Source organism: Glycine soja, chromosome 6 (assembly GCF_004193775.1).
Source record: "Glycine soja cultivar W05 chromosome 6, ASM419377v2, whole genome shotgun sequence".
Classification (NCBI taxonomy): Eukaryota; Viridiplantae; Streptophyta; class Magnoliopsida; order Fabales; family Fabaceae; genus Glycine; species Glycine soja.
The window spans coordinates 12,408,962-12,425,762 of NC_041007.1; the positions used below are offsets into that span (position 1 = coordinate 12,408,962).

Genomic DNA, 16,801 nt, shown 5'->3' on the forward strand with positions numbered 1-16,801 from the left:
TATCCATGTAATTTGTGGGAGAACGAGAAAACCAAACTGGCCTAGTTCCTTCTTACAAGCACGAATTATATATATACCGACAGTACATAACTCCTATATATAAGACATCAATTATGACACTGCTTTGCCCTGTGTGTCTTTGATTGCAATCTGAGTCCTACTACAAACTACAAAGGGTTTCAACTTTCCAAGAGCCAAAGAGTGCTGTGCTGGGTCCCTAGAGGTTAGTGCTCACTACACTGCTCAACTCATACTACTCCTATCTCTATTCTCTTGTTCTTAGTTAATTACAGTATACCCTTTTAATTTCCTCTGTTTCTGTGCTCCATGAATTAATATGAACGAATGAAGCTTCCTCTGGCTTTTGAAAAACTTTGTGTGTGTCAATTTCACATACCCTGTTGCTCCTCCTGTGCCTATTTTCCCTATGTCTCCCTCCATTTGCTTGACTTTATTGTTTTGTGGGATGAAAGCAAATATAGAAAGGAAACCTCTTGAAGTGCAACTCACTATTTTCTGGAGAGTGGTATCACCTATCTTGTTTTCTTCCTCATCTTTTTTTCCCTCTGATCTTTCTAGCTTTGTGATATTTGCGGAAGCATTATTGTAAAAGCAAAACAAGAAAGTGAATGCGACCCAAGAGAGTAGGGAAATCAAATACCATGATTGGCATTGCAAACGCCTAATAATTTAAATTTGTTACTGCTCCATGGTGAGCAATGCTTGGTCTGCGATTGAAATTGGCGACCAACTTAGTAGAATTAATTATTCATATTCCATTTTTAATGTATTTTTTTCTGAAAAAATCCAAGTGAAAATCACTATGCTATATATACAACACAAGGGTCATTTTAATGATACCAAAAGGTGTCCTCGTAGCATCAAATCTGCTATAGTGCACTGATTTTTATGTTTTTTAATTTGCAAATGCGACATAGATTTAGGTCTTAAAGCTCAAATAAGCCTTCTCGTCTTGTCATTCAAGAGTAAAAGGGCATCGAGCATGCATGTGAGAGAATTCTCACTTCTCTTGTCTTTGCACTTAACAGTTTAAATGGAACTTTGCAGTGGCGGCTATGTTAGATTTCATTCATTCATTCTGGGTCGAGCCATTTTTCTTGAAGGCTTCTTCACCTTCATTGGCCTCTTACATTCCACCAATCCAAACCCTCATAAATTTTACTTAGTTTTTTCAACAAAAAAAGAAAGAAAAAAGAAGTAACACAGTAAACACACACTCACATTATTTACCAAAATAAAAAACACCCACACATCAATAGTATTAAATGGTAGATATGATTGCTTGATGATTATCTTCAATTATCTTATTTAATTAATTTTTGTTCACTTACCTTACACATATAAAATACAACTAATCAACAAAAAGCATACTTAAAAAGGACCTGATTGAGCATGTGAATGATTCGCTAATGGATACTCTATTATATACATGTTTTATTGACATAGAAGAGATATGTGTCAGAGTTCTTACAATTAATATAAGTATTTCACAATATATTTTTTATATTAATTAATTTTAATTATTGCGGGCACATGGTAACGCACGTAGTAGAACACAACACAAGTTGGCACACGAAGCAACACGAGTGCAAGATTCTGAAACATCCATTACATTACAGCTAGTGCTTGTGCGGTTTGGGATAACATTAAACAGATAATGAAGCAAAAATTTCAGAACTGAAAGGGGCTTCTCACCCTACACTCCAGTGGCAGTGGCTCCACACTTATTAGTGTCATACACCTACCAAGGTCCATGATATTTCTCAAACAAATTAATTCACTGTTTTAATTATCCTCGTCTCTACATTGTCCAGCATTTTTCACTTCTCTTGCCATTTTAATTTTTTCCAGTCCCTTGAACTAAAGAAATTAATTTTTCAATGTATGCTTGAAATAAAATACTTTATACTAATGTACAAGCACTTTTTTAAAATTAAACTCTACCTGGAAGAAGATGAATCGGAAAAATCTAGAATCAAGGGGCGAGTGAAAGCGTGAGTTGTGACATTGGAGGGAGGTTTTGGAAGGTTCGAAGGGTGCTAAGTGGTGAAAATGATGTATACTATGATCTATCTTATCATATGCATTTTAATTTTCACCGATTTTTTTTCCTAAAGACACATGTCATGCACCATCTTCCATTCTGTTTTGCCGGACACCACAGCTTCCTCGTTTCTTACAGAGGGATTCAAAACTCTTTTGCATAAACAAACTAAATTGTGACAGAGAAATTGCTTGGCCACATTCTGCTTAGGTAGTCCTTTCAATGGCTATTATATTATTATTATTATTATTATTATATAAATACCACACCGTGAGAACTAGCACTTCAATTGCTTCTTAATGATGGGTCCTTCAAGTTAGTCACGTGGGTTTCTTGTAGTGGCTTGTTGCTAAGAAAATCCACCCAAAATTGGAAAAGTCCAGTTTCAAAGAAGTTTTTTTTATCTTTTTATTTTATTTTTAAAATGCTGAAACCCCTTTTGAGAAAGGGGTGAAAATCCTGATTGGCTTCCAGTTCCAGAGATCTGATTGCTCGGGGGGATAGAAAGTGATAACAGAGAAAGGTCCTTTCCATGTCATTAGCATGGAAGTCAAGGTATATAAATAATAATAGGGATGAATAGTTTATGCATTAATGTAGTAAAAAGAATTATAATGTTATTTAATTATAAAATTATTATGTATAAATTAATAAAAAAATATTATGTATAATAAATTTTGCTATTTTAATCATTATCTTTAAAATCATAATTAATTAACCATGTATAAAAATTATTGTATTCATACATTCAATTTCTTTCTCTTTTTTTTATCTTAGTTTATTTTTTAAAAAAGTTTACTTCTTAACGCATCATTTTTCCTTTTTTTCTTATGTACAGAAGACATATCATTTCTGCTAATCATTCTTTTTTTTCTTTCTTTCTTTTATCTCTTTCTCCGATTATCCCTGTCATTTTATACACGGTGTACATTTAACATTTTTCCATAACTAATTAATAAATACGATCCTCTACGTTGTCCCTTGTTATCAGAGATGACAACGTTTCTTCTCATGGTGAATGACAGCTAAAGTTAGTTTGTCTTAAATTTAGATACATTCAATTTTAAATTATTCAACATTATTAAAATACATATTTAAATTAGCCACATTATTGAAATTTATATTCACACACGCACTATTTTGAATTTGAAAATTAAAGAATATTTACAAAAATTCAGATGACTGTAGTTAAAATTTTAACTGTAAAGAATCATGTTCCGATAGTAGTAAATTCATCTTGATGCCGAATAACGCAGAACAGAAGGTCAGACACGGTCAGCTCGTTAGCAGGTAGTGAACCAACCTCGCTAAGAATAGTAGTAATGTTTTGTGTAAACCTATATCATACGAAAAAGGAAATATAAAAAAAGAGGTAAAAAAAAAAACAACAAGAGAGGTACTAGTATGAAGTGAGTATTACTACAAGCATCTTGCTAATTCTTATGTGATTAATTAAAAAATTAAAAAAGAAAAAAACTATTATAAAAAAATAATCAACAACATAATTTTCTACATTTCAATAAAAAAAAATTCCTTCTTCTTAAGATGTTGATTAAAATTTTTTTAAAATACTTGTTCATAAATTTTTATTCTTTTAAATCAGATGAAAGACATTTGTTAACACTACCTTCCCACCATTAAGGTGAATTATTTTTGTTGCATAATACCAACAACCTCGCATTAATGGTGGAAGGAAGGAAAAAACATTACACGAAGGCCAAGAAATTAAAATCTGAACTGCATTGCAGAGGAAGTGAGTCGGTGCTATAATGATTTGCTGCAATAAGGGAACCCCTATGGTGGCTCGGGCACCTATATCACTCTTAGGTCTTCACACTTTCGACTCATCGCTTTCTCTTTCTCTAGGAAGGGTAAAAGGGCACTTCCATAGCCCCCAGTACTACTACTACTTCTACTTGTGCCTACACTACACACATACCATTTAGTATCTATTTTCACTTGTTATGTTATCTCTAGGACTCCTCTTATAGCCATTAATGCGTCTTAAACACACAATGCCAGGAACCATCAACCATGGAATTATGTAGCTGTACAGCTCTTAATTACTTTATAATTAAGGCGCTATTTGTTTGTTATTGTCATTCTCTTCACCAACAACAAACTCAGAGCAAATAAAAAGAAGATTTTTATTATTATTATTATAAGAATGAAAAAAAAAACATTTGGAATGATGAAAAGACCATGGAGTTGGATCCTGCTGTGGTTGAATTGAATTTGTCTGAAATCTGAACTTTGATCTGTGGTTTCTGGTTCAGCCTTGTCACAACAATACAACACTTATGCTTGATGTAGGCATATTCTTTTCATGTAGCAGGTCCTTTCCCTCGAAAGCGAAATGCTTTTAAAAATTCTGTACTTTTTGTCTCTTCACTTTTAATGTAGTAACAATACCACAACTTTATTATTATTATTGTTGTTATTGTTAATATTATATAATGCGGTCAATGTTTAAACCTGTGTCACTATTTGATGATTACTAATTTATAAACTAACGCTGAAATTTTCTCTCTTTGGTTAGTTATGATGACATAGATAGAGATAATAGGTGGGGATTACATTACATAACAGCAAAGCATGAAGGTGTTGTTGTAGAGTGGTTGTTGTTGTAGTTGTTGTAGTTGCAGCAGAGTGCAGAGAACAGTAACATCTTGTTTACCGCGCCGCGCCGCTTGTGTGTCGCTCGTGCGTGCAGTTTTCACTCTTCAATCTCGAGGTGAAAGAAAGACTTGTTTTTGGTTTGGTTTGTTTTCTGGGTGACACCACTTTCCTTCTTCCGCCAGTTTCTCTCGTGTCTTGAACCTTGGTTCGGTTCACTGCATTTGTTTTTATGACCCTTGACTTGGTGTTGTGGCCAACATTGCTGGAGGGTCGGTGCTCGTGTTGAATTTTGGGGTGGTAGCTTGGGATTCAAGAGGGGTATAGTGTTTCAACTCCAAAAGGTTTTGGCTTCTTGATGTGTATCTTCCCGGTTTTTGGTTATTCTATAGTGGTGTTATTGGGGTTTGAGTTTGGGGAATAATTTATTGTTCTTTTTATTTATTGTTTTTTAAAGTATTGGGATCCTGGTTTCGGGAGGGTTTCCAACATGCCAACAAGAGTTGTCATTGGCTGTTTTTGTTGAGTTGTTGAGAGGTTCCTCGTACTTGGTCCTTGTTTGTGGTGGTGTCATTTTATATATTCTGTTGAGTTTTGCTCCATCAGCGAGTGAAACTCGGTTGGTCCCTTGATTTTGGGGTTGTGATATTTAAAAGCAGGGAATTTGATAGTAAGGGGAAGGGTTGGAGGTGGCATTTTTTGCTTCTTCTTATGTGGGACTTTTGTGTTTGAGTGCACGCTATGCTGATCTCTGATGAAGGAGATAGTGATGTGTTCTTTGACTCAGTGGATTGTTTCTCACCAACCCGAGATTCTGTTTTGACAGAACAAGAGTTTGGTTATGAGATTTGGGTGAATGAGCCTGTGAGTGTGATGGAAAGAAGGGAAAAGTTTTTGCAGGAGATGGGGTTGGGTGATGGATCTTCCAAGGTTTGTTCTCAAGAAAATAATGTGATGAGTTCTGATGATTCATCGGAGAGATTGGGACTAGAGAGGATCAGGGATAGTGGGGCAGTGTCAAATGCTTCTTGTAGTTGTATCTTGCCTGATGATGATCAAGTTTCTGAGCTGGTTCTCTCGGGCAGCGAGGCCACTTCTGAGGCACAAGGCTTGTTTGATGAACATAAGGGGTGCCCCAAAGATGAATCATGTTTTGAAGGGAAGGTTTATGAGGTTTCTTGTACAGATCAAGAGGTTAGACATAGAAAAGCCGAGGTTCGAGAAAAGTATATGGGGGAAAAGGAGAAGAAAAACTGGTGGAAGCACTTTATAAGCAGCAAGAAAGGAGGTGGGGGTAAAGTCAGATCAAAATTGAATTCATCGACAAATAAAACTCGAAGAATAAATGTTAGGCAGAATAAGAAGAGGTGGATGGAGCTCAGTGCACTGTATATTGGACAAGAGATTAGAGCTCACAAAGGCCTAATTTGGACTATGAAGTTTAGTCCCAATGGCCAATATCTAGCTAGTGGAGGTGAAGATGGTGTTATACGCATATGGCGTGTAAAAACACTCAATACATCTAGTATTTGCTTCAATGCAGAAGACAGTGCAGCTAACAAAGTGAAACATGACTTCTCTAGTTCTCAGAAGAAACACTCAAGCCAGTCCTTCGTCGTTCTTCCCAGTAAGATTTTCAAAATTGAGGAATCACCGTTGCATGAATTTTCTGGTCATGCCAGTGATGTCTTGGATTTGGCTTGGTCCAATTCAGATGTGAGTTTAACTTTCAGAAGCTTGTTATTTCTGCACCCCTCTTGTGCTATGATTTATGTTTGTTCTGTTTGCAAATTCTGTTAAATCTGATCTCGAATTCCTCTTGCAGACTCTCCTTTCATCTTCTTCGGATAAAACTGTTCGCTTGTGGAAAATTGGTTGTAGTCAATGTCTAAGTGTTTTCCATCACAAAGACTATGGTAAGTATTATTTACAACATATGCTTTGTTCATTTTCATACTTTGCTAGAATGTGAAATATTGCAATATCTTTATCAAACAAGTATAATAATAATTCTGTCTTTTTTTCACATGGAAACAGTGACTTGTATTCAATTCAACCCTGTTGATGAAAATTACTTCATCAGTGGTTCCATAGACGGCAAAGTCCGAATATGGGGGATACATGAAGAACGAGTTGTTGACTGGGCAGACATAAGAGATGTGATTAGTGCTATAAGTTACCGGCCAGATGGAAAAGTATGTTGTGAATTCTTGACTGAATCTCTGTGACTTTGTATTTCTTGTTAGTTGTTACTATCACAATTCTGGATTCTTTTCTTCATAAGATATTGAACCTATGGCTATGTAATTGTGCAGGGGTTTGTAGTCGGTTCCCTCCCAGGCACTTGCCGCTTTTATGTTGCCTCAGGTATTAGCTTGTGGATTACTAGTTAATAAAGTCATGAACTCCCTTTAGCAGGGAGAAAAATAGAAAATAGCATGATCTAAAGTCTCTAAATTTGATTTCTAATGGTTCAGGCAAACATTTCCAGCTTGAGACTAAGATTCATGTCAATGGAAAGAAGAGTACATCTGGCAACAAGATTACAGGCATTCAGGTTTTATCCTTGAAACTTTATCACTGCTGAAATTCTGTAAGTACTTTTCACTTACTTTGTTAACATTTCAATACCTTTATTTGATTGCAGTTTTCTCAGAAAAACCATCAGAGAGTTATGATTACATCTGAAGATTCCCGAGTTAGAATATTGGAAGGCACTGAATTTGTTCAGACATATAAAGGTAGGGCACTAAGCAATGAAAGTCAACCTCATGATTGTTGAATTAGTTAATATCTTTAAACAGTTGCATGATTTTAGAGTATGATCTGCTGATCTGGTGCCCTTACACTGTTGCATACTGCTAGTTTTAGACTTGAGCGATTGTTTTAGAAATTAGAAAAACATAGTATCAGCTTTAATTTGAATGCCCACCCTGTCTATCTTATCAAAAGTAATACGCATATCAAATTGTATGGAAAATCTTTATTTTCCATTTACAGATTGATTAGAAATCTAAATTCTTAAGTTGTTGAAGTTAAACTACATCAGTACGGCATTGTATCTGTCCTTCTATTAGGTAATATAATTTACTAATCTGCAGTTAAGGGCCTGGTAACTTTGATTACATTCGGCTTTTTCCATGCTGACATTACTTAATTTCTCCAATTAAGAATAATGTATTTGATCCTTAAACATATGCATGCTTTCCATTTTTTTAAACTACCAATTTGGTATCTTTAAGAGGTGGGTTCCTTATGAGATCTTTTGACTTAACCTATACTAACATGTGGATTGTACATGATTGCAAAACCCACTAGAACATTGATAAATTTAAGATGGAACTTGTTTCCACCACCTACATTACATTCTTGATACTCAGTTTACATGGAATATTCTAAGTTGGTTGATCATGCTACTATTTGCAGGCCTTCCAAGATCCGGAAGTCAGATGTCTGGTTCATTTACCTCTGGTGGAGAACATATAGTTTCAGTTGGAGGGGACTCGCGTGTGTATATTTGGAACTTCAATGACTTGGGAAACGCTTCTTCCAAACAGACAAAATCCAAATATTCCTGTGAGCACTTCGGCTCTGAAGGGGTTACTGTTGCATTACCTTGGTCTTGCATGAGTGCAGAAGAACAAAGTGGCTCTTCCAATGATTTTGCCCACCATTCATCGTCACAACACCAACTAGAGGCATCTCATGGCGTTAGGGAGTCGGAACGATTTTCTTTCGGAAGTTGGTTCTCCATTGATGGCTCATGCCGCGGTTCGGTCACATGGCCTGAGGAGACGCTTCCCCGTTGGGATCTACCTCTTGTAGAAGTTGAATTTGATCACCAGAAGCTATGTACCAAAGATCCTTCCCATGAAAAACATGTATCAGAAACATGGGGACTATCCATTGTGGCAGCTGGTTGTGATGGAACCATCAAGACATTCCACAACTTTGGACTTCCCATTAGGCTTTAGGACATTGTCTTGGATTTATGAGGTGCAGAATAACCTGGTACTTTTGCATTCAAGGCTCTTTGGTTTTGTCTTCATATGAGTGACTTTGCAAGAAACATAGGATCTTTCTTTGTCTGGTAAAAGATGGACATTCATAGAAGAATTTCAAGGCCTTGGATTACTAGAATAACCTGCAGAAAAAGATCGAAGCATGGAGTTAGATGCTCACCTAGAAGTATGCATCATTACTAAATTCATGATATAGATGTCAAACATTCTTGACATGTTCCACGAGTTTGTACATTTACACTTTAGTATGTCACCGATTAAAGAGTGGTCTGCTTGTAGAGTCAGGCCACCGGAATCATGAGCCTTTTTTATATTGTAACATTTATTTTTGTGAATATTAGTTAACTTATACGATAGGTATAGATTAAAAAAAGAAGATAACCCAATTGATTTTTGTTCCAATGAGTTTTTGTTAGTTTATGGAGTTTCCTTTACTAACGATTATATGTTTACTTTGCTTCTAGCCGTCTATGGAACATTTTATGTATTAATATGGAGCCGTCTAGGAAAATATTGGAAAACCTTTATTTCAAAATTGGTCCTTGCAATCAATTAGGTATAAAGAAGATATTAGCATTTGATAACGCCCGTTACAAACAGTACCTATAATTGATTGTACAAAAATATATATAACTTTAAAAATGTTTATTTTACCCCAATAGAAAGTTTTTTTTTCATTATTTTTGCATAAAGATTTAAGCTAACAAATGACTAATCATTAAACCATCACAACTCCACTATATAGAATGACTATTCAATTAATGCTATATCGCATGTTTTAAAAATAATATTTTTCAAAAAAAGAAAACAACTCTAAACACAAAAGTTTAAGATAAGAAATGATTATTCTATAAATTTTAATGGTTTAACTGACATTAAAGTTAAAAATATTATTTAAATAATGTCACAAACCATACATCAGTTAAAAAAATATATTAAAAACTACCGTATAAAGAAAACATATCAGAATCTCTTTTTTTTTAAAAGCTTTAAAAAAAACGTCATCTTTTCTATCTATGTTAACCAAAGAACATGAAGATACCAAAGAAACCTGATCGCGTCCATAAACCTTCCATGGCCGCTCTTCTCTTTATTTTTATTGTTTTAATAAAACAAAACAAACTTTTTCATACTCTACACGTTAGCATTGGCTGCACATGAAAACAATTGGCACACGGCACCAATATGCATTCCAGAATCAATTTTCCATATCCTACACATATTTTCCATATCAAAACACTATACCAAATCATACAGAAACTAAAGAACCCATGAAGCAATAAAAAAAAAACCAAGAATAGAAAATAAATGGAATTGATATTAACCAAGGAGCATCAATGAAGGTATGTATCTCTCACTTTTATTAACAATAACAAAAACAAACCCACATGCATTGAAGGAAAATTACATGACTAAGGTATACAGTTACCAAACATGTAGATTATGTGATTAAGTGTTCACATTATCTCCTAATTTTTAGCCTAATGACTGTCGGCACTTCTCTCCTTGTAACTAACTTATTTTCACAATCCCACTGTTTTCTCCTCGTCACTATGTTACTATTGCCTTTGACTAAGTCTGTTCTTTAAGTATGTTTTCCTCTTTCTTTTTATCTTTTTTTTTTCAAAAAAAAATACCCAGATAAAATTGAGTATTCCCAATTACTACAAGACAGTAAATAATTTTTTTTAAGAAAAAATAAGAGTAAAAAATAATTTATTTAAACTAATTTGTTTTTATTATCTTTCTTTACTCATCTAAATAAATGAGGTGAAATTTCAAAACTTTTTTCTTCTGTAGGATCCGTTTGATTTTGATTCGTCAAAACCATGATATTGGACAACACAACACAAGAACCACAAAGACACAAATCATAAGATAATTTTTTATCATATATTGACAAATAGTAGACATTATAAGTAAAATAATATAAAATTTACTAAATTATTCTTTTAATATTTTATATTAATAAAATTTATATATATCAAATCTAATATATTTACTGAAATAAAAAGTGTGAAAGATTTGAATAAAAAAATCTATTTTTTTAAAATGATTATATAAGTCAATTATTTTTTAAAATTATTAAATAAATAAAAATGAGAATAAATATGTATTTTTAATATTTTGTACATGAGATAAACATAAAAAGTTGTCACATAATTTTTTTTAATAACAAAACATATTTTTTTTCCTTTTCTCTTTTGTTTAAGTTTTATTGTTGTTTAATTATTTTTCAAATTAAACGTGAAAAAAAATATTTATCCTCTTCTACGTTAATCTATTTCATTCACGAGATAACGTTAAGCAATACTAGAAAGGACAAGGAAAAAAAAAAAGGCCTGGGGAGTAGGGACAGCATTTGGCGAAACTTGTTGGTTGGGAGAGAGTGATTGGTACAAGGTTGTTCTATCTGTAACGATGATTCCTCAAGATTTTGGTGTACATCATTCACCAACACTGCGTACCATTCAAGTTGAAAAGGTACACCTCATTGTTTCTTTCTTCTTCTTCTTCTTTTTTTTAAATTCTCTTTACCTCTAGCCCTTGAATTTCACGGTGCACTATGAAATTCTTTTTAAACAATTTTGTAACTTTTATACATAACTAGTAAGTAACCCGCTTACTGAAAAATACAACTGACAAACTATATAGTTATAATATTATATAATATTGTAATTTTTTAAATTTAAAAGTAAGTAAATGAACTAAAAAATAATAAAAGATAAAAAAACGGATCCGTATGTTACTGTGAATACTTTCTGAAACTATTCACAGTTTCTGAAGAACAGTTTTTAAATTTACTCATGAAGAACAGTTTCTGAAAGACTGAAACTAGTTCAGTCAATTTTAACCGTGGAGTTACTGTGAATTTTGACGAAATATTCGTAGTCAAAGTTGAATGATTCGATTTTTTTTTCTTTCTTTCTGAAAGACAAACGTGTGCACAGCACCATCTTCTCTCCCTTCTAAACCCACATAAAATTCTCATTATAAGTATCTCTTGTTCCGCACTAGCCTTTGTTGGTCACCTTTATTTATTTTTATTTTATACAACACCTGATTTAATATTATTAACTAGAATTCTAAATGGTAATAGCTTCTCTATTATACGTTTTAACAATAAAAGTTTTACATATGTGCATTTTATGAAATTCTATGGTGGATTTATTGTCATGCACCGGATTTACCATAAACGAGTCAATAATCGCAATACTCTTTCTTTTATAACAACTTTTTCGGGGCATCCCCATGTATGTTGCCCAAAAGCAGCATGCAAATGTGTCAGCTACAATAATTTTGTATGAAGTTGTAATTTTTAACAACGTTACACACAGATTTTGAAGAATGTTGTGAACGCTTTGAAGGTTAAATAAGCTACAAATATTCTGAAGATAAAATAATTTTGATTTCTAAATGTTTGTAACTGGTTTTCAAAACCCTTCTAAATTGTATGAATTATAAGTTGCAACTTCGTAGAAATTTGCTGTGACTTGTAATTGACACACATTTGAGTTGCCTTAGGTGAACAAGAGAATGCCCCTGTTTGTTAACGTGTTCCAATAGGCGATATGCTTAGGAATATCTAATTTTACATTTAGCTGATTGTTGTGTTGCCCCCATTTTCTTAGTATGTTTCAATAGTGGATATGTAAGCAATAATAAATACTAGATCTCATGATTGTTGTGTTGACTGTGTGTGCAGTTCGCTGTAAATATTCACTCGAGTTAGAATTTATCTATGATTATTACTGATAACAATGCTTTCTCTTTATCTTAAGAATATTTCAACTTATAGCTTGTTTCATTGCCTAATATTAGAATGTGTCCATAATTGTTTCAATGAACTTGACAGACAAAATATATGTCTAATATGTGGTGATAAAGGAGATTTGAAGCGCCTCATATACTGCAACCAGTGTAAAGCTTGTGCTGAGCATAGGTATGTGTACTGTGAGTTTTCATCCTCACTTTCAAATCATTGACATTACTTTGATTTAGGGATTCTATTTATCTGTTATTTGATTTTGAGATGTACATAATTTGTTCAGCCAAAGTATCTTGTCTACATTTTATCAAAAAAGTAGATATCTATGTATTAATAAAATTAAAAATTGATCCAGTGTTGGTGTAAAAATTTAGTAACTATTGCTAAATAAGAAGGTATTACATTATTGTGGCAACAAAAAATGTAAAGCAAAAAGTATTATCTGATATATATATATATATATATATATTGGGAAAAAAAAAATAGGAAGTCATGGTTACTCTGTAATTTTCAACATTTACACTCATTTTTTCTCTATTCTCCAACAAAATTTTAAGAATAAGGTAAAAATATTGAGACTCACATTTTAATATGACAGAGAATGTGTTAATTTGGCATTAAATAAGAGAAAACTTTAAAACTAGAACTAATGAATTGATTGTACAAATACATTATATTTTCTAACATGTCCTCAAGCTGGAGCATATATATTACATACTTTTTATCTTGTAAGTTGTAAACTATATAGTTGATTTGAGGAGTTAGCAAAAATATCTGCCAAATTATAACAATTGCAGCAGGAATTTCTCGGGTGTTATGTTTTTACCCCTTATAAATCTACCAACAATATCAATTTGCTTGGTGACTACATTTAGAAGCTGTATGTATAGAATTGTAGACTACTTTATATGTGATTATCAGGCCTATCTACATATAACCTCCAATCACTTCTTTGGTGAAGGTGACTAAGCACTTTGAGATTTATTATTACTTCCCAATGGAAAAGTTTTAGTCTAGAGAAATGTTGCTGCATTTGTAAATTCAAATGACTAACTAGCAAATGTCCCTTTGAGGCTCTTGAGGCAACTATAGTCTATATATGATAAACTAGGTGCATACAATATATGTGCTTAATATTGTATGTGTGTACAGTAGTGAACTGATTAAGGAGCTTAATATTCTTCCAATTAGGATTCTCATTTGCATTGCATCAGTTTATATATTGATGTGTAGTCTGAATAGACCCACAATTCCCACATACTCATGTTTCGAGTGGAGAAATGAAGAGTCTCCCGAATTGGTCCATGCTGTGATAAAACTGGAACCTAAGATGTCGTGTACTTCTTTTTCTGGCTTGGATATATGTAAAATGTGTTGCTTTTAACATAGTTTATATATTTGCAGTTATTGTCTAGATAAGTTCCATACATTTGCATCAACGGTATATAACATTAGCTGTAAAATGCCACCCTTGATAGCTCAAGTAACTTTTCTGCTCTATCAGCTGATAACCAACTTCATCTAATAAATTGGTTATAGGTTTAAATCTATGTTAAGAAATTGATTATAAGTTTAAAATTGATTTTAACTTGAATTAATTTTAAATATTTTTTTATGTTAAATTAAAAAATTTATGCCAAGTTTTTCAATTAACATGTTTGTAGAATGAAAATATTCAAACATAAATCACTTCAAATTAATTTCAAATAAAATCAATTTTACAAAGATTCCCTCAAATATCCACTTATTTCATGTTGTGTGTATGAAAAAAATATTAATGGAAAAAATTAACCCTTAAATAAATCTTAGTATTTCAAAGGATAAATCATTGGTATAATGAGCCATTAAGTGAAATTGTCCAACAGGCTCTGATATCATCTTAAAAATAAATAATGTGAGAGACCTAATCCAATTCCAAAGATGTCTAGAAGAAAAATAATACATATCACTGATTTTATTATTGTATAGATTGACTTGTTTACTATTTAAGATTTTGATATCAAAACCATGTTACATGAACTAGATTTGAATGAGGATTCGTTTGATTTATTCATTTAATTGCTTTTGCAACTCAATACTCGCTCTCCATCTCATCGATCAATTTTTCTCTACCACAACAACTATTGTCCAAATCTCCTTTACAGAAGTACTTCGACTTACTCTTTCACTTTGTGACAAAGCACCATGCATACTTTATATTGTCATGTTTGTTGTCATGCTCCATTTGGGCAAGCAATTGTTACTTGATCAAGGATTCAACCTTCAACTATTTCGATTTTGGGGTCTTACATTTACTTATTTGAGAATTTTCCAAAAAATGTGTCAACATAGTTTAAGAGTGTATAAATTTAAAGATAAATTTTCCAAGATTGGTTTGTATGAAAATGAATGGTGTGACATTGCATAAACTTTTGAAAACCAAATTGACTAACTTTCCTAAATAAATAACTCCAATTACATTAAAAATTCAAATCAATAAATACTAGACTAAATCTATCCCAATCTTATCGGACAATGAATGAAAACAAAAACACACTTAAAACGTGATTTAGTGTAGTTTATATTCCGTCAGAGCTTTTAGCATTTCATAAAATTAAAATAAAATAATGACAAATAGACAAATACTATCTTTTCTTACAAAGATGACCGAGAAACAGTATATTCTCTTTCAGTAAAACTTAAAACAATATTTATTACAAACAGTAAAAACATCGATTAGTGAAAATTCCGAAATACAAATTACTCGGTCCTAAATCCTAATGTTAAAGTACAATTCAATAACAAACTTAGCAAGAACTGAATCAAGAAAAAAAAAACTCATTTACAATTATTTATTTGATCTCCTATCTTTTAGTTCGTAGTTTGAAAATGATGTTATTAATATGTATAATTTATATCTTAATTCTCTTTTAATTTTTATAATTTAAAAGTTATGTTTTTAGTTCTTATCATTTGTATTTATTAATACCTGTAATTTGAAAGTAATATTTTTAATTATTATAATTTGTATTTTAATTATTTTTTAGTCTTTATTAAAAATATATATAAAATAATTATTTATAAATTATAAATTATTTTTTATTACAATTATTTTGAAATAAAATAATTACAAATTATTTGATAATATTTTGATAGTTAATCACAATTGATAATATTACTCATATTTTGATGGAAAAATTAAAAAAATTAAAATATAAAATATAAAAATTAAAAATTCACTTTTAAATTATAGAGATTAAAAAAAATTAAAATATAAATTATAAACATTAAAAAAATATTTTCAATCTATAAGAGCTAAAAAAAATACAAATAATAAAACTATAACAAATAATTAAACCTAACAATAATAATATAATAGTTGTTTTGTGGGGGAAGTAGACCAGGAAGCCAGCAAACGGAAAAGTCTTTGTGATCTTTTTTCTACAGATTGTACAAAAACAGTGGCTCAAGATAGAATCGCCACTAATAATAATAATGTGAAAATGAAAATTCTCAATAATTAAACAAAGTGAAAAAAAAAAACAAAAACATATTACAAGTCGAAGAGGCTGAACAGGTTCGGCGACGGCTGCGGGGACGCCACGGTGACGGAAAGAAACCCCGACGGACTCGCCAAGAAGCTGCTCGCCGACCAATACGACGGTGAAAAGTCGTTCCAATACGACGCCGCCGTTTGCGCCTCTCTCACCGGCGAAAATACCTCCGCCGGAATCGGCGGCAAGGTTCCCGGCTCCGGCGTCAGTATCCCCGGAAATTGACCTACTTCCACTCCCTCCCCCAACATCCACGCGATGTTGTCGTCTATGTTGTGCAAAACCCTTTCTCTTTCTCTCTCCGAAGGACTCGTCTTCTCAATCGAGGCCAGCCTCGCCGCCGGAGACACGTCGCCGCGTCCCGACGGCGGTTCTTCGCCGATGGAAGCTCCGGTGAGGCGCTGGACCACGTCCATGAAGTCGCCGGGGGTGACGTGGATGACTTTCGGGGAGACGGAGTAGATTATCACTGGTTCCCGCTGTTGTTGTAGGTTCTGGTCCGGCGGCGCGTGGGGGTAGTTGTGGTGGTGGTGCGCCGGGTGCGGCGGCGGCTTCTTGATCTTGTGAGATTCTTTGCTGACTTTGAGAGGCGGCGGCCGCGGACCCTGGAGTTGAAGCTCTTTCTTCGGCAGCGGGGCTCCGCCGAAGGGAATCTCCGGCGGATTCATTCGGAGGAAGAGAAATAATCGGGTGCGGTGAGGCGTGGAGAGAGAGAAGTGCGGTGTGAGGCTGAGAAGAATCAGAAAAAATGATAGAGAAACTAAACGGAGCTTGGAACTGAATTTTGAGTTATTTA

The 16,801-nt window shown here is 33.2% G+C and overlaps 2 protein-coding genes across 3 annotated transcripts; one reads left to right on the forward strand and one right to left on the reverse strand.

Moving 5' to 3' along the window:
- Positions 1 to 9,105, forward strand: LOC114415764 (WD repeat-containing protein YMR102C-like). 2 transcript variants are annotated; one of them, XM_028380602.1, is made up of 8 exons: positions 1 to 223; positions 4,605 to 6,397; positions 6,507 to 6,597; positions 6,719 to 6,876; positions 6,997 to 7,048; positions 7,159 to 7,238; positions 7,329 to 7,422; positions 8,108 to 9,105. In XM_028380602.1, exons 2-8 carry the CDS (start codon positions 5,423 to 5,425, stop codon positions 8,653 to 8,655), a joined length of 1,998 nt encoding a protein of 665 aa, XP_028236403.1. In that variant the 5' UTR covers positions 1 to 223; positions 4,605 to 5,422; the 3' UTR covers positions 8,656 to 9,105. The 2 variants fall into 2 exon arrangements, with proteins under 2 accessions (XP_028236403.1, XP_028236404.1); XM_028380603.1 differs by lacking the exon at positions 1 to 223 and adding an exon at positions 3,695 to 4,400.
- A 6,742-nt stretch (positions 9,106 to 15,847) lies between these two features.
- LOC114415765 (protein MKS1-like) lies at positions 15,848 to 16,801 on the reverse strand. The gene has a single exon (XM_028380604.1). The coding sequence runs from the start codon at positions 16,671 to 16,673 to the stop codon at positions 16,005 to 16,007; it is 669 nt and encodes a 222-aa protein (XP_028236405.1). The 5' UTR covers positions 16,674 to 16,801; the 3' UTR covers positions 15,848 to 16,004.